General features: G+C 40.8%; 1 protein-coding gene across 1 annotated transcript in view; it reads right to left on the minus strand.

Moving 5' to 3' along the window:
- Positions 1 to 1,995: 1,995 nt before the first annotated feature.
- STON2 (stonin 2) overlaps positions 1,996 to 25,684 on the minus strand; it is a 151,269-nt gene continuing 127,580 nt past the window's right edge. The window contains exons 5-7 of the mRNA XM_030848686.2: positions 16,585 to 18,423; positions 10,722 to 10,924; positions 1,996 to 9,100 (exon numbers count right to left, since the gene is read on the minus strand). Coding sequence (XP_030704546.1) covers positions 9,017 to 9,100; positions 10,722 to 10,924; positions 16,585 to 18,423 — 2,126 coding nt within the window. The 3' untranslated portion in view covers positions 1,996 to 9,016. The remainder of the gene's footprint in view (positions 9,101 to 10,721; positions 10,925 to 16,584; positions 18,424 to 25,684) is intronic.

Raw genomic sequence — 25,684 nt, forward strand, 5'->3', positions numbered from 1 at the left:
TTGAGGGTCATGGAACGACTTTCATTAAAGAAGACTGACACCGTAGTCTGCTTTATTTTATAGACAGTTTAAGTGATTTTCAAGAGTGTTCAAGAGTGTTGAACTTTAGAACTTAATTCTCATTTAAGGTGGGATTTTTAAGAAGAGTTTTGAGTTTTCCCTTGGCAGTGAGACAGTGGTTTGGGGACTTGAGGGATTGGTTCCATTTACTCAGGCTAGAGCTGAGCAAGAAAGATGTTTAATAAGGACTTCCTCCGTGGGGTGTGGGTAATGAACTTTAAAAACAGGGATATCTGATATTCAGTTTTAAGTTCTTTTCCTGTTTTGTGCTGTAAATACTCACCATTGATTGCTAACCTTCAGTAAACATTGGTTGTACCACCAGCCTTGAGTTATTAGTGCCTTGCAGAATGGAGAGAGGGGGCTGCCTTCATTAAATAAGATAATGCATCTAAAATACTTACTACAGGTCGCTGCACCAGAGTATAAGCACTACCTAAGTGTTAGGTCATATTATTATGCTTTGGGAATACAGAAAGCTGCCCAGCGTGGAGAAATACAGAGGAGGCAGTCGGAGGTGATCAGAGGGGAGCTGGGTTGGGAGTTTAGAATAAGAGCTGACAAATGACACTGAGGACATTTCAATCCTCATCCTCACTTCCCCTCATTCTCAACTCCCCCTCCCCCAAATCCTGAGGAACATTAGGGAGCATACTTAGCTTCAAACAGTTACTTGAGTAGTTATTCCACTTGGATATTAAAAGGAAAGGGGGACCTTAGAGGCTAAAACCTTGTGATAATGTGGGACCTAGACAATTAAGTCTCAAAACTTGTTCAAGAGGACTCTGGGCAGATACGGATGGAAGAATAGGGGGAAGGAGTAGAATATTCTTCAGAATCCACAACTTAAGAAAATATTATGCTCTTGTTTGGCTTTTAACACTATTGTGCACCTGATAACAGTTACTAGTATCAGTTAATTTTGTACCAACTAGGCTATAAAATTCTGTGTGTTCAGGATAGAGTTCTCTCAATGGCGGGGGACCACTGAACTGGCCTGAGTTATCCCCTTGTAGATAACTGTACTTTGCAATGTCTATGGTCTGTCTGAACTAAACAAAACACAAAGCTCTGTTTCTTTCTTGTTTACTCCAAAAAACCTTTGTTTTCTTGCGTTTAATCTTTTCCCTAGACCAAAATACCCTGCACATTGTAGACAGATTAGTCTTTCTAGAATAATGCTATATTGCCCAGATTCTGAAGTGGCTTCATAGCATTTATTAGATTGAGTCCACGCTCAACCTGGAGGCCAGCTCTTCCACAGCATGGCCTCACTGTCACTCTTACCTGTTGATGTGCATGAACCCCTCACCCAGGTCAGGCTCACCTGCTAATCCAACCACTTTACACCTGCCTCTTCCCAACCCCAAACTCCCTTCCTCTTGCCACTGAGCTAAATTTTACCCCCACCTCCAGATCTCACTGAAAAACCATCTTTCTTGTGAAAATCTCCCAAGTATTCTAGTCCATATTGATTTTTTTTCTGTCTATGTTGACATTGGTCTCTTGGATTCATCAATCAGTTGAACAGTTATTTGTTGAGTGCTGACAGTATGGCCAAGAACGTAATGCAAATACTGTTATTGATTATGTGCTCTGTTACATTTCTAACTTACTTATATGTGTATGTACTTACTGCCAAAAACAAACCACCTTAGGAACTGTTTGTTTTCTCACAGAATTAGACCCAAAATATCAATGCAATAAATATATCTTGAATTGACTGAAGTATATTCATGATAAACTTAACTAGGATACAGGTCACTTGTTAACTTGTCAGCTTATGATCACTAACTGTATTAACAGGGTGATGAATCTTCTTAATAATAAATATTTTTTATTATGCTTGACCTCATTAAATCTTGCATAGTGACAGATATTGTTTTAAAATTTTTATTAACAGCTCTTTTTCCTAGCTCAAAAAAGGTATTACAGATGATAATCAGCAGAACAAGTAAAAACAAAACCTCACCTCTATAGAGTTAGCCAGTGTGTAGACTTTATTACATAGGCACATTTTTTTTAAGTAAGCTGTTTTTAACATAAAATAAATCACATAGTACAAGCAGTTACATTGAATGAGGACAGATGATGAAGGAAGGAAAAGCCAAGCCTTGGATCAGCTGAATCATTCACTGGATCTTGGGTCCCTCCATCCTGACACATTGAAATGCTCTATGAGCATTACAAAAATGGAGAGTGAGGAGGGGGTGCTTTTTTAGCGCTCCCTGGCTTAAAACACTGATTGATTTTGTTTCATTTCTTGAATATGGTAAACTTTCTCCAGGTTCTCTTGGCAGGTTGACTGACACAAAGGTTAAATGCATGCTGACTTAGGGTCAGAGGAGTTCATATTCTTTCCTCTGTCACCCCAGTACTTCAAAACCCTTAGATGCTTTGGTCCAACAGGTTGCTGTCAGGATCTGATTGCACATCTGCTTTCCCAGAACCGCTCCCATTGGAAACCACGTGTGGGTGCTGACCCTGAAGCACACAGAGGCCAGACAGCGGTGCTTAAGGCTTCAGTCACAGTGCGGCTAGATGGTGTCCACAGCCAGCACTGAGGGTTTGATCTGAGGCAGAAGGTGGGACTGAACAGGAAGAGGATGCTAAAATTCCTTTACTTTGTCTGGCTGGAATTGAGCCATTATATTTGAGCAACTCTTAGTATAGGAATCTAAAATCAAACTAACACATACCACGAAAGAGATGCTCTTTTGTAGCTTGTACACATTTTTTAAAAATAATTACATTTTCATGTTACTAAGAGACTGTGAGGATAGGGAGGACTGACCCTTTCATCTCCTTTTGCCATAACTGTGTTACAGATAGTCCCAGAATGTTTACTAAGTTTGTTTTCCCCCTCGATTTCTGCAGTCTTTTGTATAAAAGGATATATCTGTAAATTGTTGATCATCCCGACATAGCCCCTTGGAGGGTTAGACCGACTTCTGCTTCAGGTAGTACCCAAATCCTATCAGTTCCTCTTCACCTTCACACCACTGTTGTGCTGGGTGATGCCAGAGGAACTTCCAGAGCAGTGTTCCAACTGATCTTCACCGTCCTTTTGATCCTCCATGTTTATCTGTGTTTTGAAGGCAACTACAAAATAGAGGACTGCAGGGTTGTCTGGGCAGATGGTAAAGGATAGAGACATTAAAAGAGAAAAGATGGGCCAGCTGCTTTTCCCAGTATTCAAATTTTAAACTTCTTGGTTCTTAAGATTATATGAAGAGTCCTATTGATATGAAGTATCACTGACAGTGGCACCAAAGACAGTTTGTAAAATAATCCGTAACACTGGAGTTGGAAAGGATCTGAGGGAACAATCAGTCCAGCGTCCTCACTTTTTTAGCTGAGGTTTCTGAAGCCCAACTGGGAAAATTGCAAGTGACTTAACATGATGATTGTCTTCATGACTGTGTCCTTTAAAGATTCAGAGAAACCCCAATTCTCCCTTGATAAAGGGCACGCCCACCAATGTCTTTACATCAACAGTCTTCCGTGTCCTTGTGTTTGGCCTTAGCTCCCTTTAGGGAAGCTGGTTACTGGGACAGCACCTTGACCAAATACTTATTGAACTGAATTAATTCTGTTGTTTATCCCTGCTAGGCAATCTTTTATTATTCCTGGAGCTCCTTACATTTAAGGCCTCTAGTTCAAGTATTTTTTTTTATTTATTTATTTTTTGCGGTACGCAGGCCTCTCACTGTCGTGGCCCCTCCCGTTGCGGAGCACAGGCTCCGGACGCGCAGGCTCATTAGCCATGGCTCACGGGCCCAGCTGCTCCGCGGCAAGTAGGATCTTCCCGGACCGGGGCAAGAACCCGTGTCCCCTGCATCAGCAGGCGGACTCTCAACCACTGCGCCACCAGGGAAGCCCCTAGTTCAAGTATTCTGAGGTTTGGTGGCCAGTGCTGTATTTGTCATTTCTCTATATTTTTTCATATTGCCATTCTGTTTTTTGATTCTGTTCTTTTATAGCTTTTCTTTACATGCAGTTATTATTTGCCTCTCTCCAGGCGCTACCAAACACATTGCTATGGATAGTTTCTGCCTTTACAGGCCTGGAATTGCAAATTCAGAGATACTTTTTTTTTCCCCCCAATTGTTAAAAGGACTAGACTCTAAATCAGGTTTGCTAAGGCACAGTATAAGAAATGTAAAAATTCCATATTCCTACTTTAGTTAATACATGGGAAAATACTACTGACACACACATTTATTTTCTACATTTATGTCTCTTTCACTTTTAATTCTTTAAATACATAAATATGAGTCGCAATGTCCAAAGCAAGTTTCATTTAAAAAGAACATAATTAAATGGTAGAGAGATGGTGACTTGTAGGGAATTGGCACTTAGACATTGGTAATGACAGTATGTTTAGAAGGTGAAAATGCTATGACTAATTTTATATAAGAGCTGTCATGTTTTGAATGACACTTGTTAGTGAAATGTTAAGAGATAATTCCTTTACTAGATAATATTTTTTGTGGATTTAGCTTTTTGGTCAGTTTTGTTTGAATTTCCTGTTGCATTCTTAACATCACCTAAACTCTAGATATGCTAGAATTAACTTATAATCATTCGTAGAAGAGTTAAAGTTACCATTCCCACCTAGGAAAAATTTTAAAAGTAGGCTAAATGGCAGTGCTTCCTAGTCAAATCAACTTAATATTTTAAAGATTTTTAAGAAAAATTTCCGATCATTCTCTCTTTTCCCACCACGAAACTTATTATGAGATTTAAAGCAGCTCTGAAATCATGATGTCACTTCACACGTTTCAGCCTTACTACCCCAGGCCTCCATCTTTCTTACTATGGTGACAAAATAAATGCACAGTAACATTGGCCAGTGGTTAATGTTGGGGAAAACAAAGACCTAGCACACCAAGACTGTCCATGTACTCTATTAAATGCTTTCTTCTCCCTCTCACCATTCGAATGGTCAAGGCTTAGGCTCACAGAGCTGTCTGACTTGCAAGAACAAAACTGAATCAATAATCTGGACTGTGACAGCATCTGTGCTACTGTTATCTTTGGGCACAAAAATGTTTTTCAATATGAATAAGATATACTGTAGTTTAAGTTCAGATGCACATTAAGTGCTTAAGTGCTGACAGTTATCACTAGTTGACAGTGGAGGCAAGGAAAGAAAAATTATTTAAGTTCTCCAGGAAATAGAAGCATGCTTGTGTGCTTTAATGTGTTTGATGATAAGTAAGGTTAGGTAGCCTTAGAGTCTAAGCATCAGTATTCATTCAGCAAACATTTATTGAATACCTAAGTAATTTTCCTTTATTTCATTAATATCTGTTTATCCTATCAGCACAGGATTTAAGGTAGCTGAAACTTATTATATTCCAAACTAACTTGGTGGTAGGTACTAGAAACAAAGAATAAGAGCCATTTCTTGTCTCCATGGATCACATTTCTTGGGAATATGAATTTCTAGGGAAATAAGCTCCTGCCCTCATCTACAGGATTTGAAAGGAAATTACTCTAATTTCAAATAAGAAATATTTTACATTAAAAGAATGTTCTTGGGAATTCCCTGGCAGTCCAGTGGTTAGAACTCGGCGCTTTCAATGCAGTCGCCTGAGTTCAATCCCTCATCAGAGAACTGAGATCCCGCAAGCCATGCAGCACAGCCAAAAAGAAAAGAAATGTTCTCATGGGTTATGAGCCCTGCCAATAATGCAGGAGGGTTGCATGGGGTGGGGGGTGGTGGGGAGAAGAAAATAGAAGAGAAAAAAAAACTGCACGGATTATATTTCATATGAGTAAAACGCACAATTTTGATAAGGCATAACTAGTATATTTACAAGAGTGGCAAAGGGAGTTTAATGGTACACCCACAAAGTACCTCATAGTCTCGTTTGATATATCATGAGTACATTTCTCATCCTCCTTTACTATAAAGTCAAAAAAGGAAGTCACCAGTCTCAAAAAAAAAAGCACAGCTCTTAATATCATGGGACATCTAATTTATATCCTAATAGTAATAGTAAGACTATGTATTGGTAAAATGAACTCACTTCTAATATTTTCACATTACTGATAACATAGACAAGGATTATTTGTGGCCACACACACAAAATCCAAGTCCAGGGTGGCAAACTTAGAATCTGCATATCAAAAAGGTATTTGCCCAACAGTGTTTTCTATGTAGGCTATTAACAAAACTACATAGAAACTACGTCTAAAAATATATAGTATTATATTTCCCACCCCGCTAAATGCTACCCATAATCAACTTCCAAAAAACAGTAGAGGGAAAACAAATCTGATGAAATCAAGGTGGTAGGTTTTTAAAAATGAATGATAATATGATTGCTGAATGTAGATAGCATGGAAGGGATTTCCCCATCCCTTGGTTTAAAAAAAAATGTCCAGGTGAAAGTACAAAGGCAATGAGAAATAACCAACAGGAAAAAAGCGTCCAACCACCGATACACATGTGATGCTAGCAGGTGAAGCAGAGATCTTGAGAGGGTGCACAGGTGCTAACCTTGGGTAAAGAAGGTGCTAGAATGACCTTCACCTTGCCAACACTTCAACCCATTTCAATGTTTCTATAAGGAATCTCATGTGCTTTTAGCACAACAGGGGAAGGGCTAGGCCTTGGAGTCCTCAGTTGACAAAGACCTCTAGGGGACTCCACTGTATTTCAAAGAGCATGAAAAACCACTTATCAAACTAAAAACGGAGTCCTAATACTGTTGAAACGAAACCTATATGTAGAAGGGATCTTGTTAAGAATCTAGCCCAAATCCAATCTAAGAGTCCCTTTCATAGCATTTAGGATGGGTTATTTTAGCCTTTGGGCATTTGCAGCAACTGGAAGTTTTACTGTTTGAGTCCATTCCTCTTTAGAACAACTCATTACAAAGTTCTTTCTTATATTGAAGCAAACATCTGTCATCTATAAAGCTCCTCTTTTTGCCCTTTGAAGCAACACAGGAAAAGTCCAATTCCTCTCCCCTTTTATAGCTCAACAGAGATTTCAAGGCAGCTATTGTATCATTCCCTCTTTTTCCCTTTCCAGCTATACCTTCTGTTCTTCAGAGGAAGTATTCCCCTATTCCATGTATAATCACACTCTCCACAACCCTGGCCACCTGACTGGACACAATCAATTTATTAACATCTCTCTTAAAATGTGGTTCCCAGAACTGAATGCAGCCCTTCATCCAGATGTGGGCTGACCAGTGCAGCATGCAGGACTCCCTAGACTTCTGTTACCACAGGCTGAATGCATTAGTTTTGTGAATAGCTATGATATACTCCCGATTCAAAACTGAGCTCATTTCCCCAAGAAAACATTTTATACAAAAACTGCTGTGAAACCAGGACTTTCCAACACCCTTCCCATTAACACACACAGGTAAACACACACATCCGTACACACATAGGTACCCCATTTTGTACTTAGTGGGCTGCATTTAAGAAACTCAGAATATAGAGTTTCTCACTAATGCCTATTTAATTTCATCCTTTTAGTTTCAGTCTTATGTTCAGGTATTTCAAAAAATTACAATGATTTCTATATCCTAATGTCAATACATAGAATTCAGTGAATATTCATGGAATGAACTAATCCCGAATCTGCCAGTCAACAGACTAGTTATATGTCTATTTCTATGTCATCTACAAATCGGATAACCCTTACTCTATTCTTCATGGGAGAAACAGGAAGGCAGGTTAAAGCTGCTTTAAATTGTTGAGCTCGTATCCTCTTTGGGATGCAGAGGTACAGAATGTGAGCTGGAACAGATGAAGAGAAAGAATATTGAGTGTCCTAGATTCTTGGAATCAGGATTTAGTGTTCCCAACATTAGAAAAATACGGCTTTCCCTCATCTCTACCCTAGAGTCTTCTGCCTTTTAGATCTATTACAATACTGTGATTATCAAACTCTGAATTTTTAGGAAAAGCTCATACAAGCTCAGTTTTGAATGGCTTTTAAAATGATCTTTTCAACTTATATTTCCTGTAAAGTTTGAGTTAAAGAGACACGCAGCTGTCTATTGGCTATGAGGTATAAAAATAGTTCCCAAATGCCCCTGACAAATGCCTGAGATACATGTATCCATCTGTTTCAGGAATCAAACATGGCCTATACTTTTCAGTGTGAATTTGGAAATTCACTGAGATTTAAGCTGTCTCCTGAATTGAAGATAATCTTACAATGAATGTTCTTTTTCCCCAGAATGAAGAAAAGTAAGCTCAATTTTGCTTTCCTTTCAATAGCCACTCTTCGCAGAATGTGGGGCTACTCACAGAATTTAGAAGTGTCCTCTTGTGCCTTTTTTCCATTGTCTACTGTGACTCAGGGTGATGAACCCTGGGACTGATGCCTTAGAAAGATGGAAAAAGTGTTTCAGTCAACACTATCTAGAACCAGGAGGGAAGCATCTCAAAAACTTCTGTTGCACAGTGTTAACATTTGAAGAATGGAGACACCTATGAAAGGTCTAGCAGACCCAAAGAGGAAATCGGTTTTGTACCTTTTCTCAACTTTTTCTAAGGGGAGTGACAGGGATGGAGTCTTAGTTAATTAACTTCTCAAGATTCTTTTCCAGAAACTGATGTAAGTAACAGATGAACATCGGAAGGAAATCACGCCAACAATGATGTTGGGAGTTTCTTTTCCTGACTTTATCAGTCACAAACCATACCCAAGTGCTGTGAGATAAGCAGAGTGGAGAGGAGGCTTAATTATACAGTAAGCTCCAAAAAGTCAGGTGATGCAGGTGCTTCAGGCATGATCAGAGCCTCTCCAAAGCAAGCACCTTAGGGCTTCCTGTTAGAATACAGGTAACTACAAACAGGGAGGTCCAATACACTGTTCCCAACGTGGAGTAGCCATGGTAGGCAGTGCCTTGAACTTCAGCTATTCAGGAAGACATCCTGTCGTGATGCTTAGGTCAGGGCCCCCTGCAGTAGGGCTTCGTCACTGGACCCCACACTCCTTGGGATTTTCCATTTCATCTCCTTCAAAGTCTGGCTTCAAACTCTTTTTTTGCTCAATTTCCACCTGTCAAGAATAAAAGTTGGAGAGAAATATCAGAAGAAATATCAGAAAAACATCCCAACAAATAAATAAACCGAAAGAGAAAAGCTCACTAGGTTCTTTGAGAGTCCTTGTAATTTGGTTAATGTTCTGGGCTTTAGTCACACCAAGCTACTGGCCATGTGTATATTATGGCTCTGTCTTTGCACATGCCCTTTGCTTGGTCTGGAATTCCTCTCCCTCTCAGTCCACCTGGAAAATTCTTATTCTTTGCCTTACACAGATACTCAAAGGTCACCTCTTCTGTGAAGCTATTCTTGACTCACCAGGTAGAGTCAGGTGCTCCTCTGTGTATATTCCCACTACACCCTGGACCCGCTACACCACAGACTTCGTAGGACAGGGCAGGCCCTTGTTCACTATTGTACGCCTATAATATGGGCCTACAGCAGGCAATCACAAAGGTTTATCAAATGAATGAATTCCTTTGCAGCTGGCTCTTTACACTCTCCGTTATTTTATCCCTTTAAAAAGTCTCCAAATGGATAGGTATTGTAGTGTTTACGGTTCTGCCTATATCTTTTGGAAAATACTGTAGCTGTAACTGTAAAGAGATTAATAAATTAATCTTGCCTTGAGAGTGATATACCTCATCTGAAGCCTTTGATAAATCAGGCAGGGAATCCTTTGAGCTGAAGGAGTTTCATAATTAAAGCCGCTCTTCTCAATACCACTTGGATATTTATGACGAGGGAAACAATTCAAGACAGAACAGTTGACTAGGGTCATGTTTGAGGAAAGTGCTGGGTTCTTTCCTGGCCACAAGATGGAGTATTTGTTCTTTTTGGTAGTTTAATGTTTTAAATCACACAAGTAAGGAAATATTTAAAGAACAATTAAATGATCATATAAATCTAAGGATGCTCTTACGAATAGAAAATTATTAAACCACTTTGCCAAATCCTTCTTCAGTAACCCCCTGTTTTCCGTCTTTGGCATATAATCTCCTATTGAATTTCTAACTACTCAGGATACAATACTATTTGTGTCGGAAATCTCCAACTTCATTTCCTCCTTCACAGCCCTGATCCTGTTACTATTATAGAAGCTTGCCTGGCTTTTGAGTTTGTCCAGTTATAGCCCAGTGACCAGGTTGTATGACTTGGTATATGTCATACTTCACTATGACATACTGTCATACATAGTGTCATACTTCACTATGTAAACTTCATTCAGATCCACTTCATCAACACCTGGAGCTGAAATATATGCTTTGGGTTAGCATTTTCCTGACCCTCTCTCCACTTCCAAACTCACTCCCCTGCACATAAATTATATGACAAATGAGTAATAATAATCCCATTACCCCATTACTCTGTTGTTGTTCATGACGACTGAAAGACATTATATACTCCTCCTTCATCAGCCTGTACTTCTCTTTCCAACCTTTCTCTTGCCTGCTAGAGAGATTATTCATTTAACTCAGAGCAGACTCAACCACAGCTATGCATGGTAAACCGCCTGCAAGGTGGTAGGAGAATACCCTGCACCCTGGGCAGGCACTGCTAAAAGGAATGAGAAGGGGGAGGGCATGGGGGTGCACAGACAGACTTGGAAACATGAGCCAGATGCCTCCCGAGGCTACCTTGTAGCTGTAGTGTGCAGAATAATTGACCCACTTCCTGACGTCGGTCTTGTCTTCCACGGAGATGGATCTTACGGCAGCTTTGGAGGCAGAAGTTGTAGGCATGCTGAACTCGACGTTAATGTGATTGGCAAATCTGGAAGGCACTTCCCGGTCAGAGCCAAGTTCAAGATGGCAGAAGAAACAGTGTGGGTGACCAGAAGCTATGAAAGAAAGACAAAGAATCTAGGGTTCAGGTTCTTTGGGGAGGAAGTGGAAGAGCCTCAATAACAAACAAAAGGAGGCCTGGCAGTCTTTAAGAGCATCCAACTGTGAGCAGAGAATCTGCCTCGGCAGAAATCACACTGCATGTGCTTCAGACCCTTTGACATAACATCTGACTACAGTAGCCTGGTATCCTAGCAATAAAACCCATGACCTGAGAAATGGAGTGCTTTCTGCCTGCTCAGGTCAGAGTGCTGTGTGAACACAGTGTAAATACTATGAAATAGAGGTTGTATATTGGCAGAAAGGAATAAAAGAGATCAGCACTTAGCACCTAATAAAACATCAAAGACGGCCACCTGGAGCAAAATCATCAATTTCCTTCGGAAGATGAATTTTCTTAATAGCATTTGATTTTTTTTTTTTTTTTTTTTTTTTTTTTTTTGCGGTATGCAGTCCTCCCACTGTTGTGGCCTCTCCCGCTGCGGAGCACAGGCTCCGGACGCGCAGGCCCAGCAGCCGTGGCTCACGGGCCCAGCCGCTCCGCGGCATGTGGGATCTTCCCAGACCAGGGCACGAACCCATGTCCCCAGCATCGGCAGGCGGACTCTCAACCACTGCGCCACCAGGGAGGCCCAGCATTTGATATTTTTTTTTAAATGCTTTTGGCATGTTTTTTTGGTGAACAGCATATAAAAATGACAAAGCCCTTAGAAACAGCACATATGCTTTAGGGAAGCACGTGGAACGCTGGAGAGAATACAGACTAATAGTCAGGATACCTGGGTTTGACCTGCAGTTCTCCTAAGTGCAGAGATCCCACACCCAAGTCCTTTTTGTTCTCTCCAGGCCTCAATTCCTCATGTGTGAAGTGGCGAGTTGGGCGGGGGTGGAAAAGGGTAGGCTGGATAATGCCAGGCATCGTCCCTTACCGCTATTTAACTCTATAAATCTATGGCTAGTTCTACTGTATTTGGAAGGCAAACTTACGGTCTGATTTTCATTTGAGGATTGTTATTAGATTATTTAAGGGAAAAGAGTCAGAACTTAGTTCTATGACGATCACCACCGCAGCATCGTCCTCGCTCATCAGATGTAACAGGAAACGTTTGTTGATAACTCTAAGCCAAGTACTGTGCTTTATGCAGATTCTCTCACTTCTCTCTCTTCATAACAGTCCCGAGGTCATAATTATTACGCTGCACGAATGAGGAAACTAAGGCTTCAGGAGGTAAGGTCAACTGCCTAAGGTCATAGCTAGAAAGTGGCAGAGCCAAGAACTGGACCCAGCAGTCTGACTCCCAGATGTTCTTAACCCGTTTGTCTGAGTCATAACCTCACAGTCCTCAAACCTCAAGACAGGTTTGCAGGGTGACAGGGGTGGAGAAAAAGGAAGCTGTAAGAAACCCATAAAGCAACTCACTGTGGATAAACCATGTGACTCTGGCTTCATTATGTAACTGAAACAGCCCTTAGTTATCCCGAGTTTCCCCAAATAAACAGTTCCAATTTCCTTTATTGGTCTGGGCAGGACTTTTTAATCTCGGAGCCTGAGGACATACACACCCGCTCTCCAAGGAAAACATAACAGACTGAAGTATTTGTTTTGCTCTGTTTCACAAATGTAACATATTTCAATGGGTCTTTCTAAAGAGTAATACTTTGGAAAATTAATTGAAAAAATTGCAGTTTTTTAGGAAAGGAATTTAAGATATATGTAGTAGTAAAAAATACATTATTTGAAAATGAATCCGATTTTTTAAAATTGTGTACCACAGATGTAATTATATAGCTGTCACTTACTGAACACTTATTACAGGCCAGAGACTGTGCTAAACACTTAAAAACATTACTAATTCCTTTCTTAATGAGCTAGGTGTTAATAACCCTATTTTATAAAAGAGGAAACTTGAGATTTCTCTGAAAGGTTTAAGTAAATTGCCTGAGGTCACACAGCCATTAACTTGTAGTACTGGGAATAAAACTCATTATCTAACTGACTCCAAATTATGTCCTACACTCCTCTCAATAGATTGCTATAGATTTAGATCATTACAAAGTATTTAGAGGAGTTTCTTAATTTAATTCAATAGCAACCTGAACAACAGTTTTATCTAATTACCCTTATTTACACATGGTTGGAACACTGAAAATCATAACTTTCCACAAAACTGACCCCCCTCTTCTCACCCCACCAAAGCATATTCACAGAAAATTCTATGAAAGCAACATTCTCTCTTGAGTTCTAGCATCAGCTAATGCATGTGTAGGGCTAGTGGACAGATAGGGAAGTACAATTTTGAAAGCTAATACAATTTAATTCATGTTAATGAACTAATGAGCTCACATTATGTCATCTTCCTTGATGAAGCTGAGAAAATTTAATATTAAAATTCAGATTTCTATTTTCCATAGAAGGGGAATCATATTAGAATTGTTTTCCCTTCACCTGATCTAATGAGAACTGGAATTCCAGCAAAGAAAGCTACCTATGCAGAACAGAATGTTTTGTTTCCTGGCAGACAATCTGGGAAAGCACAGAAACTTGTTCTGGTGCCTTCTAGGATTAAAGGAAAGCTCTTGGGATTAGGACGGGAGGGGTCCTGGGAGAGCACAGATAGAGGGACCCTGCTGGTGGGAGCCATGTTGGAATCCAATGGCAGCTTGTTAGCCTTTTGATGGCTTGACTGGGATAAGCCTGCTGTGGCTGCAGACTTGAGGTGCCGACAAAGCCCAGGATGCCAGCCTGCTGGCCCATGCTGCCCTGCAGTCTGACCATCCTACCTGTTGGGGCTAGGGTTGCAGGGCCACTGCAGGTGGGAGCAGATGTGCAGAGGTTCAGTCCTTTTTCACTGTAAGTAGAGGTGTGAGGATTATGAAAAATGGCCTATGAAAGGCACCTTCCCAAAGCTATCTCAAGACTAAGAAGAGCTCAGAAAAGGGACAGTTACTAACAGATCATCGTCAATTCTCTGGCTTCATGGATGGAGCAGTGGATGGGGAGGGCAGGGGTGGGCACAGAGAATACCAGCAATGGTAAGAACTTGCATTCTGACTGGAATTCAGATCCTGTACATCTCAAGTTTCCAGAAAAAGGGTGCTATTAATTTCCTGAACTGACACAGAAATATACCATTGGCCAGAAGTAGAAATAAGAAGCTCTTGGGGGGATTTCATGTCTAAAAATACACAACCATGACAGCAAAAGCAGTAATTGAGTGGGGGGTAGGTTTACGTGAGAAATATCCCCAAATATCCTTATGCTGTCCTTATGTATTTTAAAAATCATTCACAAATAAGGTTCCAGTAATCTAGAAATACATATGTAGTATAAAGGCTGCATTTACTTGGCCTTGAGCCTACTTAACACTACCCCGCTGGGAAGCATTAAGGAAAGTGGTTGCTGAGGACTATTTATTCCATGCCCTGCATCTGCTCCCTTTTTATTCTGGTAACAATCTTTTTTTTTTTTTTTTTTTTCTTTTTTCTTCCTCTTCGAGAAATACTCTTCCCCAGCACTGCATGTCATCTTGGTGGTCATGTCAGTCAAAATGCCCTGTCCTCCCTTTTACTCTTGGGAAGTGGCACAAGGACAGAAAATGGCCTGTGATGGTTTGTCCCAAAGGCTGCAGCCTGAGGAGACATCCACAGTTCCTGCTATCAAGAGCTATCCTTTCTGAAGCCTGTTTCTTCCTTCAGTTCTGTGAGCTACCTGTATCTTTCCAACAATTTATTTCTTTTTGCTAAAAGAAGCCAGTCAGTCTCTGCTGCTTATAAAGCCCCTCACATGGTACTTTTAAATATTTGAGAGAAAGAACTTTGAAACAAATGGGGTATGTGTGTACACACTGAGAAAACTGAAAATCTCTGTCCTCATAGTGGAAGTAACTTTGAGTTTGTGTCTGTTTTGTGTCATCTACTAAGAGGCAGCTGTGGTATGGAGAAAAAAGACCCCTGGATGTGATGAGTCACGTCACTCCCGGTCCTTAATTTTCTCATCTGTGGAATGGAGAGGTTTGACTAAGTTATCCCCAAGGTCCTTTCGAGCTCGAAAATCCAATTATTCCATAATGAAGTGATCTGAATACATGCTTAGTAAATTGCAGAGCTAAAAATTCCAGTAAGCATAAACCTGAGGTCTTTTCTCATGTCAAGCCTCTTGCGGGTTAAACAGTAATTTTCCCCGTTACCTCAGTTCTCTTCTCAAGGGCATCCGTGCCAAAGGAAAATTGAGGGTTTCTCCTTTCTGCCATCAATTCACATCGGCCTCATGGCTGAGGCAGAAATCACAGTGCTATCACCAGGAGAATACAGTGCTGATTTTAGGGAAATGAATAAGCAAGCTCAGAGAGGAAGACTTTATGTTAAGAATTCTGTCAGTTTAGAAATAGGGGGTGGCAAATCCAGCCTCAAACACAGAGGTCCAATTGTCTTTTCGGTTTGCACTGCTACACCCAGTGTCTGACAAGAAAGCCCTGGTGTGTGTCCACTGCCTGGCCTGCCTAGGGAGTTGGCCAGATCGTATTGCTTCTTGGCTTCACGTTGTTTTACATTTAGGGTAACACAGCCACTCCACACTCAGAACAGGAAATGAAGACTCCAATCATACTGTTAGGATTTAATAGTGAGAATGGAAAAAAGAATATCTGCATAAGAGAAAGACTTTAACCAACAGTTTTTCCAAACCTCTCTCTTTCTTTCTTTTTCTTTTCTTTTTTTTTTTTTTCTGGCCCAAATACCCACTTTTTTAACAGATGAGCGAAGTTTATTATAAACAAGAAAAGTGATTTAAAGGGTCACAGGATCATGGGCTTATTGCCTACCACTGGGGTCACCCAGACTTACTCTAAGAAACAAAGCTATTAGAGCTGGTTTGATTACTCCTTAGTTTTGTCATTTCACCAAATCTCACTGGACCCATGAGGAAAGTCATTGCCTTCAGGCTCACTCAAGCACAGAAGCACCCCTGCTAGCTGGGAGCAGGCCAGCTAGGGCTGGTAAACTGTCTCCTTTGTTTAAATTAAACATCCCTTCCCTTACTTTCTGTCCTTTTGGATTTCAGTCCTTTTGGACCTTCATGTCCTGGCTGGATCTTCAGTCTGATCAGAAGCCCCTTCCTCATCTCCAGATCCTGGCTCTGAACTTGGGATGTTATGATTGACAGGCCTTGCACAGGGTGACTGGAATCATAGATCTAACTCTTGGCCTGTACTGTACACATGATTGGCCATAAACTGGCTCTTTTACCTATAATTGGGGCAACAGACATCTCTTCAAAGCCCAGAAGCCTTCTAGGATCTGGAAAAGGATAGCTTCCAACACCAGATAAAACTTTAATGAGTCAGAAAAGAATACAGAATCATAAGCTGCCTTGGAAATCTGCTTAGCAGCCCAGCTGAGAAGAATAATGCATAGTTTTATGGAAGAACTGTGATAGTAAGAGAGTACAAAGATGGAGTGAACTGGGTCATGCATGTTTGTTAAGTACTTTGCTCAAATATTTTTGTTTTTCTGGTCCCCCATTCCCCCATCCCTCCCCATCATCATTCCTATCACATAACAAAAACCAGCACTTCATAGGGAAAGAGAATGTGGAACTTTGATCCCAGCTCTTTCACAACCATGTGGCAGTTTTCACAGAAGAGAAAGCTCTGCCTACCTGAGTTTTTGTCAGGCAGTCGGTTTATCCTCCACACAATGGAGTTGAAGGCATGCTCATACTTCGCAGTTCCCAGAGTTACTCTCATGACAGGCTCAGAGCCAGACAAGCTAGTTGAGCCAAAACTTGCCCCCCGGTTCACTTTGGCTTTCAGAGACTTTTCCCCCAGGACACTTTCCCTGCGGAAGTTTTTCACCCACTCACTGGGCACAGGGTAGCGAACCATCACATTCTCACAGGGAACCTGAGTGAGAGGATCACAGTTAGAGGAGAAGCCAGATGACATCCTCAGCCAGCTCTGCACCTCCACCTCTGCCCCACTGATGCTTGCCACAGTCCTGAGTGTGAATGGCAAGGTCTTCTCGGCAAATACTGTCCTGAACCTCATTAGCTCAAGTCGGCAGGCGTCCAAAGGGTTGAACAGAATAACCCGTGAGCTGTTGAATACATCCTCATCCACACACCTGTGAAAATGGCACTCATGGAGCTTGATCCACTTTGTGGTGGTGGTGGGCATGATGTCTTGCCGGGAAACGATTTCGTTCCCTTTGACGAGGACATCATTGAGACCCAAGCGGCACTCGGCAAGGCCAGAGAGGAAACTCAGGATGTGGACCCGTGTCAAGACACGGTGCTGGAGAATCTGGTTGTCTCCTTTGCTCACAAGGCCAGAGAATTCATCTCGGACATCCACTGCAATCTCCTCTTCAAGGTAGTTCAAGCCAACTGTGCACAAGTCCATTGACAACACCGGCAGGTCCATGAGACGGTCCTGAACTGCACGGATGAAGCTCAGGAAGTCATCGTAATTGGTGGTGCCCAGCTTAATCACTTGTTCCCTCTCGGCCACGTGGGCCACGGCAGGTTTAGGCTGGTATTTCTTCTTCTCCTTGTAGGTGACGCGGTCTATCCGCAAGCTGTGGATCCTGCCGTTCTCATCATAGTTTTGGAGCCGGGGCTCTGAAATCTCATGGCAGATCTCCAGCTTGAACTCACGGAATGGCTTTTCTAAGCCCTTCTCATAATACAGCTGCAGATACCCACTGTCTGTCAGTTTGATGTAGATGGGTCCCCAGTGCCTAGAGGACATGATGTTCTTCTTCTCAGGGATCCTAAGCATCATGGGCCAACCATCCTTGGGCTGGGACAGTGCGGAACCTGGTGGGTGGTCATCTAGTTCAATCCAGGCTATTGGGTCATCATCAGGGAGTGTTGTACTCCCTAAGTGATCGGGATCCTCAAGTTGGAGTCGTTTGAGTTTTTCAACAGCATCACAGTGTGACTGGTTTTTGCTTGAATCATCAAAACTGATGGCATCCTTGTAGATGACAATGAGAGAATCTCTTTGGCTTTTGCCTGTGGTACCAGACATGGAATTGTCTTGGGAGCGCCTCTCCTGCTCCTCAAAGAAAGCGCGGAAAGGGTTTATAGGGGAGGGTTGTACATCCTGTAGAGTCTCATTCAGAAAAGGATTGGTTGCCCTCCAAAGAGGAGCCTCAGGCACGGAAGGCGGACGGTTTAAGGAGGAAATGTCCAGCTTCTGAACTTTGGAGAAGTTCATCAAAGTGCTCTTGGGACGTTCCCTCTTCTTAAATGACCCAGTTGAGTTACAAGGTACATCTGGGGTCACAGATGCAAGAGGTGGTGTTTTCGGCTTCAGAGGAGAGGTGATTGGTGGCAAAGGGCTGCTGACTTCATTGTCATCAAAAGTGACCCAGCTAGGGAAACGAGCAGAGGTCACTAGAGTGGCGGGGTGTCCGTTCATAGCTGGACTGCTGGCCTGCCAGTTGATGGCCTCCATCTCTACCTCTTCATCTTCCTGAAGAGAGGAAGAATTGTCTAAAAGGAAAAGGAGAACATATGAAGGGCTGCTATTCAGGACCTCTAGAGGTATAGGAATGAGGGATGACTAGAATTTTATATGGAATCCAGTAAATTCCAAAGCATTTCATTACTTGTCCTCAAGTGTTTCGTCTGGGCACAGCTCTCACAGTTTTGTAATAAGCAGTAAGAATACAAATGTCAATACAGAAGCACTGATAGGACCCAGGTCCCTTGCAATTTAACTCTTATACATTCTCCCTTTATTTTATCGAAGTTTCTGGAATAGATTTTTTTTCTTGACTCTAAAGTATGTATTCTTATATTTTTAAACATTGAAAACTACCTCCTACATAAAATGATACAAAGCTGATCTCATTGAACAAAATAAGCCATATGCTCTAAGTGATAATATGATTGCAAATAATGTAATCAGAGAGATTTTTACCCAAATGTGGTAAATAAATATTAAAGACAAAATGTTAACATCCTTAATATGAAATAAATTTACACAAGTGAATAACAAAAATACAAAAACTTGAAATACAGGCAAAGGACATATACAGACAACCCAGGAAAGAGAAAGGAAAAATGTCTAATAACCATGTAGAAAATGTTCCGTCTCACTAGTAATAAGAAAAACGTAAATTAAACCCCAAAAATCAGTGAAGATTTTTAAAGTTTTAGTATTCGATGAGGGTAAAGGTGCTATAATATGAACAGTAAATAGACCCTTAATGGGACCGTAAGTTGCTACAAACTCTCTGAAAATGGTTTGGCAATTTGTATTAAGGGTCTTACAAATATTCATGAACAATGACTTAGTAATCTCACCCTAAGGAAATAAATCCAAATTAGGAACCAAGTTTTGGGTGAACGTTAAAAAACTGAGGCATACAATGGAATAACAAGCAGCCATTAAAATGTTTACAAGTTCGTATAACATGAGAAAATGCTCCTGACATTAATCTCTTCTTTTTTCTCTAAAATACTTTTCCATCTTGGGGTTTAATTTATGGGAAAAAAAAAAAGATTATTACAAATAAAACTCCACCCTAGCAGGGCCTTCGAGGAAGGAGATACAGGAGTTGAGTTTCGATGCAGGAAGACCCAGACCTTTTCAGTAAAGATGCTGTGTGTCTGCTGGGGTTATAGGAAGGAGGAGGAAATGAGGCCTTTATAAAGCAAGGAGTGGATTCTGAGGAAGGAATGGCACAGAAAACAAATCTGTATCTGGCATATAGTAAATGCTCAGTGAAGAACTGTTAATTGAATGAGTGAGAAAAGAAACTTTGCTTTGGAGCAGTTCTATTCTCTCTGTCTCTGGAGGAATGTGTATGGGGATCTCTGCTGCCATTCCACCCACTGTTTTTACTGCCAGAAATTTGGAATCAAAGAGAAATGAATACTCAAATGGTTAAGTCAAATAGTTGGCTTTTCTTACCATCCTGCTAAATCTTCACAAATATCATATCCAACCACACCAAATGAGCAATGTCACATATAATTAAACATGTAATTACACATGGATGGGATGGCTGCCTCTCATCCATCTCTCAAAGTATATTTATTCAAACAAATAGCAATTACCTCTACTGAAAACATCAGTTTGAAAATATAAGCTAAATGCATGCATGAGTGAGCATACATACATACCCACATTCGCCCCAGAAATATAATGAGCAAAAAGTATTTTCTATATATGCAGCATCACAAAAGAATTTAAAAGCATTATAAAATGAAAGATGAGACTCTCCTTCAAATTAATCATTAATCCACTTTTGTAAATGCATAAGTGATTTATTTTCTAGAAAATGAAGGGAAAAGGGTCAGAAAACAATCCAGGTTTGTAGGACTTATATTTTATTACTACTACAACTGCTGCTGCTGCTGTTGTAATGAAGCCTAAAGGGAACAATGTGGCCCTGAGTAAAATACAATCACTTCCTTGGAACAGTAACTAATCCTCCCTAGAGAACTGGCAAAAGGGGTGTATCGCAAAATGCATCACTTTTTAATGAAGCAGCTCTATGGAGCTTTTGTAAGCAGTATTTCCACCCAGACAGTCTGGTATTGACCCACCCCTTGTGCCAGGGATATCCTTTTTGCCTTGGAGCTCATTACTACTCCCTAGTTCAAAACGTGCCCTAAGTCCTTTTCCTTTGGAGGGTGGCTTTCTGCCAAAGCTGTTTATTCTTGCTGCTAAAGGATTCTCTTCTGTTGGGAGACTTGCCCCCAAAATAGCACTTCTCATCTTCCTCTCCCAAACCAAAAAAAGGGGGGAAAAAGGCCTCTGTCTCCACTGAAGATAATTTTCTTACAATAAATTTGTTTTTAAGCCAAGTTACTTGAGATCACACCAAGTCCTACACAGTTGTGAAGCATTTGACTCTTAATACAATTTAAATGAAGTATCTTTAAATTTGGGGGGAAATTTTTTGAATTAAATTAATTTCTAGAGATTCTACATTCTCTTAGACAGCCATCAAAAAGTTTCAAAAGACTTATAAAGTCTCTCCTTTGGCATTTTCATCTTCCATGATTACAACCTGTTTTAAAAATCCATCCTTTGGGATGATAGTGGGGTATAGGTCAAATTTCTGAAAATGAGAATTTGTTTTTCTACAAAATCATTTATAAAGAAAAAATATCTTAATAAAGACACTTTTATAGGGCTTCCTTGGTGGCTCAGTGGTTGAGAATCCGCCTGCCAATGCAGGGGACACGGGTTCGATCCCTGGTCCGGGAAGATCCCACATGCCGCGGAGCAACTAAGCCCGTGCACCACAGCTACTGAGCCTGCGCTCTAGAGCCCGCGAGCCACAACTACTGAGCCCGCCCCATGACTACTGAAGCACAGCCAAAAAAAAAAAAAAGACACTTTTATAGATGAACAGCAAAAGTGATCCATAGTTCATATAGGTCATAGTGGTTCATATTTTCATATGAAAATAAAGCATTTCTTGAGGTGAACCTAAGGAGCGCCAAATAGTACTTTAAAAAATTATCCCCTGTTAACACTGACTTCCCTATTTGTGAGTTCTAATTTTTTTTTTCATTTATCACTGGCTGAAGGACATCCTCAATTGTTTTTATAAAGGTTAAGTCATATATTTTCTGAACCTCTTTTTATTAAAGAATGGTCTTTGAGACTTTCACGTATAAAAAAAATGACAATCTGTATGTAAAATTTCTTGGGGAAAATATTTGTATAAGACAAAAATTCGACCTCTTTAATATATAATGACAGTGTATCCTTAATAAAAATGATACACCCTCACAATAAAATAGGATGAAAACAGACTATTCACTAATGAAGAAATATAAATATCTAATAACTCTTTGGAAAAAAGAGTTTAAACTTATAAAAGAATAAATACAGGACTTCCCTGGTGGTCCAGTGGTAAAGAATCCGCCTTCCAATGCAGGGGATGCGGTTTGATCCCTGGTCGGGGAACTAAGATCCCACATGCTGCAGGGCAACTATGCCCGTGCACCTCAACTAGAGAGCCCAAGTGCTACAAACTACAGAGTCCATGTGCTCTGGAGCCTACATTCCACAACTGGAGAGAGAGAAGCCCGCGCGCTACGACGAAAGATCCCACGTGCCACAACTAAGACCCAATGCAGCCAAAAATAAATTAAATTAAAAATAAATTAATTAATTAAGTAAACATTCTTTTTGGCGGTACGCGGGCCTCTCACTGCTGCGGCCTCTCCCGTTGCGGAGCACAGGCTCCGGACACGCAGGCCCAGCGGCCATGGCTCATGGGCCCAGCCGCTCCACGGCATGTGGGATCCTCCCGGACCGGGGCACGAACCCGTGTCCCCTGCATCGGCAGGCGGACTCCCAACCACTGTGCCACCAGGGAAGCCCTAAACATTTTTTTAAAAAAAAGAATAAATACAATTCTCCCTGTGTCAGAGAGACAAAGACTTAGAAAGAATAATAATCATTACTGGTGACACATGGAAATTTACACTCTATAATGTAAGTGTTAAAAAGAAATCTTTCTGGAAGGCAATTTGAAAATTTGTACAAAAGTCTCAAAAAACATAATCCAAGAATTCTACTTATAGGCTTTATCTAAGGAAAGAACAAGACAGACATGTAATGATGTATATAGTGGTATGTTTATCATAGCAGTGTTTGTATCATGGAAAAATTGGAAACAAATGTCCAATAATGGGAGATTGGTTAAATGGAATCTCATGCATCAATCAAGACAATGCTGTTGATGATGTTAATTCACTGGAAGCTGATCATGATATATATTGTTGAGTGAATAACAAGAGCCTACAGTGTGGAGTCAGACTGCCTGGGTTTCAATTCCGTGTCTGCAGCTTATTAGCTATGTGACTGGGCAAGTTGTTTAATTTCTCTGCGTCTCAGCTTTCCCACCTATGAAACTAGAAGAATATTAAATCCTACCTAACAGGGTTGCTGTGAAAATTTAATACAGATGTTAGAATTGTATTTGGCAAATAATAAACGTTCAGTAGATGTTAGCTGCTATAACTACTGCTGCTGTTGCTACTGCTGCTAGAATGATACACATTCATGATATAAAGTGTATATATGTACTAAAAAGCTTTTTGATGTGACAACAAATGTCTCATGTGGGGTAAGAGGTGATTTTTAAAATTCTAAATCTGTATTCTTTTTAAAAAAATGCTGTATTGCTTACAAAATAAAGAAATATTAAAAGGTCAAAACCTATCTTTATTCCTCCCACTGATTGACCTTAGAGCAAGAAAGCCAACAGCTTCACTGTAGTCCATGTGGATAATGCAGCAGTTAGATCTTTTCTAAGACACTTATGACTGGTGTGGCTGGTAAGGGAAACAATAAGGGGGAAAAAAGTCTGGCAAATATCTCCACTAAGAAATCGGCAAAAACTAATGATCTTTAGACCAACATTAACTATCATCCACAATTCCGTTTGACTGACTTATTAAAATATAATCAAAACACCAGCATCATTTTAATTACTCTCTCTTCCATATTGCTTTTAGTATTATGAGTTGGCCTCTGCCGAATAAAAGCCATGGATGAAGATTAGGTTCTTATTCTACATCACAGGGAGAATTTCCAGTACCTAAGAGCTTCCTTAATGCCTTTACTGATGCAAACTAAAGAGAAATGGTGGATTCTTTTAATGTTAGACCACTATCTTTTTTTTTTTTTTTTTTTTTTTTTGCGGTACGCGGGCCTCTCACTGTTGTGGCCTCTCCCGTTGTAGAGCACAGGCTCCGGACACGCAGGCTCAGCTGCCATGGCTCACGGGCCCAGCCGCTCCGCGGCATGTGGGATCTTCCCGGACCGGGGCACAAACCCATGTCCCCTGCATCGGCTGGCGGACTCTCAACCACTGTGCCACCAGGGAAGCCCGACCACTATCTATTTTAAATACCACAAAGATTAAATTAATTGATTACAACGGCAATCAAAACCACCAAACTGAAGAAAAAGTAAGCACTATGGGGAAAAAAATCAGATTCTATGATATTTTGAATACAGCAGACAGTCTGCCATCTTCCTCCCCCATTTGTTAACCTAATTTGTTAAACGCAATGACAAGTGCAAAAAACTTATTGAGAGCTGTTCGCTGGAATTTACGAGCAATGGCAAGAACAAATATTCTCAGATTACTGTGGTTTTCTCAACATGAGATAACAGTCACTGTTGCAAGAGAGTATATACACTGTATGACCAGACTCAGATGCACAGTAGGCACTTAAATATTTGTGTAGTAATCTGCAAAGCAAGAGGAGGAACACAGAATTTTCAGGCTTGAAGAGATTTTAGAAATAATAAAACTCGACCCCTTCATTTTGCTGAGAAGACCAAGGCTCAGCGAGTTTAATTCAACTGCCCAAGATGAAATGAAAAGTCAAGTCCCACTTTTAATATTCATTAACTGGTAATTTCTTAAAGCTTGTTCATTAGATTAAAATCCGATTAACTTACCTTTGAGATTGGCAAGAGTCATCTTGACACACAACTTTTTAGGAGCCGTTGTTCAGTGGTAGAAAAGAAGTTAACTAAACAGGATTGACATTTATACAGGGAAGCCTCTGGGCATAAAGTCTTCCCCTGATAATGTGAATGTGTATGGGTGAGAGAAAGGAGTTACTCATTTGAACCTTATCAAGGGAGCTTCTAACTTGGATAAAGTAAGCTGAGACCTGCTTAATCATCACAATACACTGATAAAAAGGAGAGTCAGAGGGTCTGAGTCTATTTATCTGTCCTTCCGCATTGTCGTGGAGAGGGGATGCTTTGATGCTGGTCAGAGATATCCCCAAAGTGAAGAAGTCAATTCATCAAACTACCACTTAACCACTACTTGACAGAATCCCTATCAAGAACATTTTACACTGCATTCTGGGTTTTATTTGCTAAGAGGACCTAAGAAGCTGTACTGAGCACCTTCAAATGACTGGTCCAGCTCACCCTGCCAGCTCCCTCCCTGCTTATCGAGACTGACCTAATACATTTCATCACCCTTTTTTTTTCCTCTCATAAAAGCAAGCATCAGACTTTAAGTTTGATGAATGGCCCAGGAACATCCCCAATATCTTGTGTTCCAAGTCTGTTCTAAATTTTTAAAATCTGGTTCTAAACTTTTGCCTGTTTTACCATTGCCCATTTCCCCATGGCTTCTTCAATATTCAACCTTTGGATCCCTGCTTTTGGCTTCTTCCTCTAACAACTGAACTTCCACTCAACTGGCTTACTGGTTTCCCTGGCTTAAGTTGCCTTTCTGATATCAGCTTCTTATGTTGTCTTAGATGAAGGCTCTATTCTCCCACCTGGGCAGAGATCCCACTGTAACCCCTTGCTGTTGTCTGACAGGCACAACTTCAGTTCCCCAGCAGAGGTCATAGGCAAGGGGCAGGGCTGGATTCCAATATCTACGGTAAATTGAAAAACTGGCAATCCATTTAATAAATTAATCTCTTAACATTTTATATATCAGGGCATCTCAGAGGCTTAACTAGTGATGATACCTGCTGACCTAACCTAACCTGTGTTTTATTTATTTTTTATTGCCATAGCAAAAAGCCCCCTGCATTTCCTTCCCATCCTAAACTATTTTCCGAGCCCACCAAAGAGGAGTAAACAAAGAGGAGTTTCTAGGGTCTGAGCCCTTTTGGATGGACTGTGAAACTCTCTGCTTAATGGCCCGTCAAACTCTTCTATGATGTGACAAGAGTGGAAAGGGCTCTTTTGGTTCAGGAGCTTAAAAGAGAAGGGAGTAGCATCCAGATGTTA

The sequence above is a fragment of the Globicephala melas genome, chromosome 2 (assembly GCF_963455315.2).
Source record: "Globicephala melas chromosome 2, mGloMel1.2, whole genome shotgun sequence".
Lineage (NCBI taxonomy): Eukaryota > Metazoa > Chordata > Mammalia > Artiodactyla > Delphinidae > Globicephala > Globicephala melas.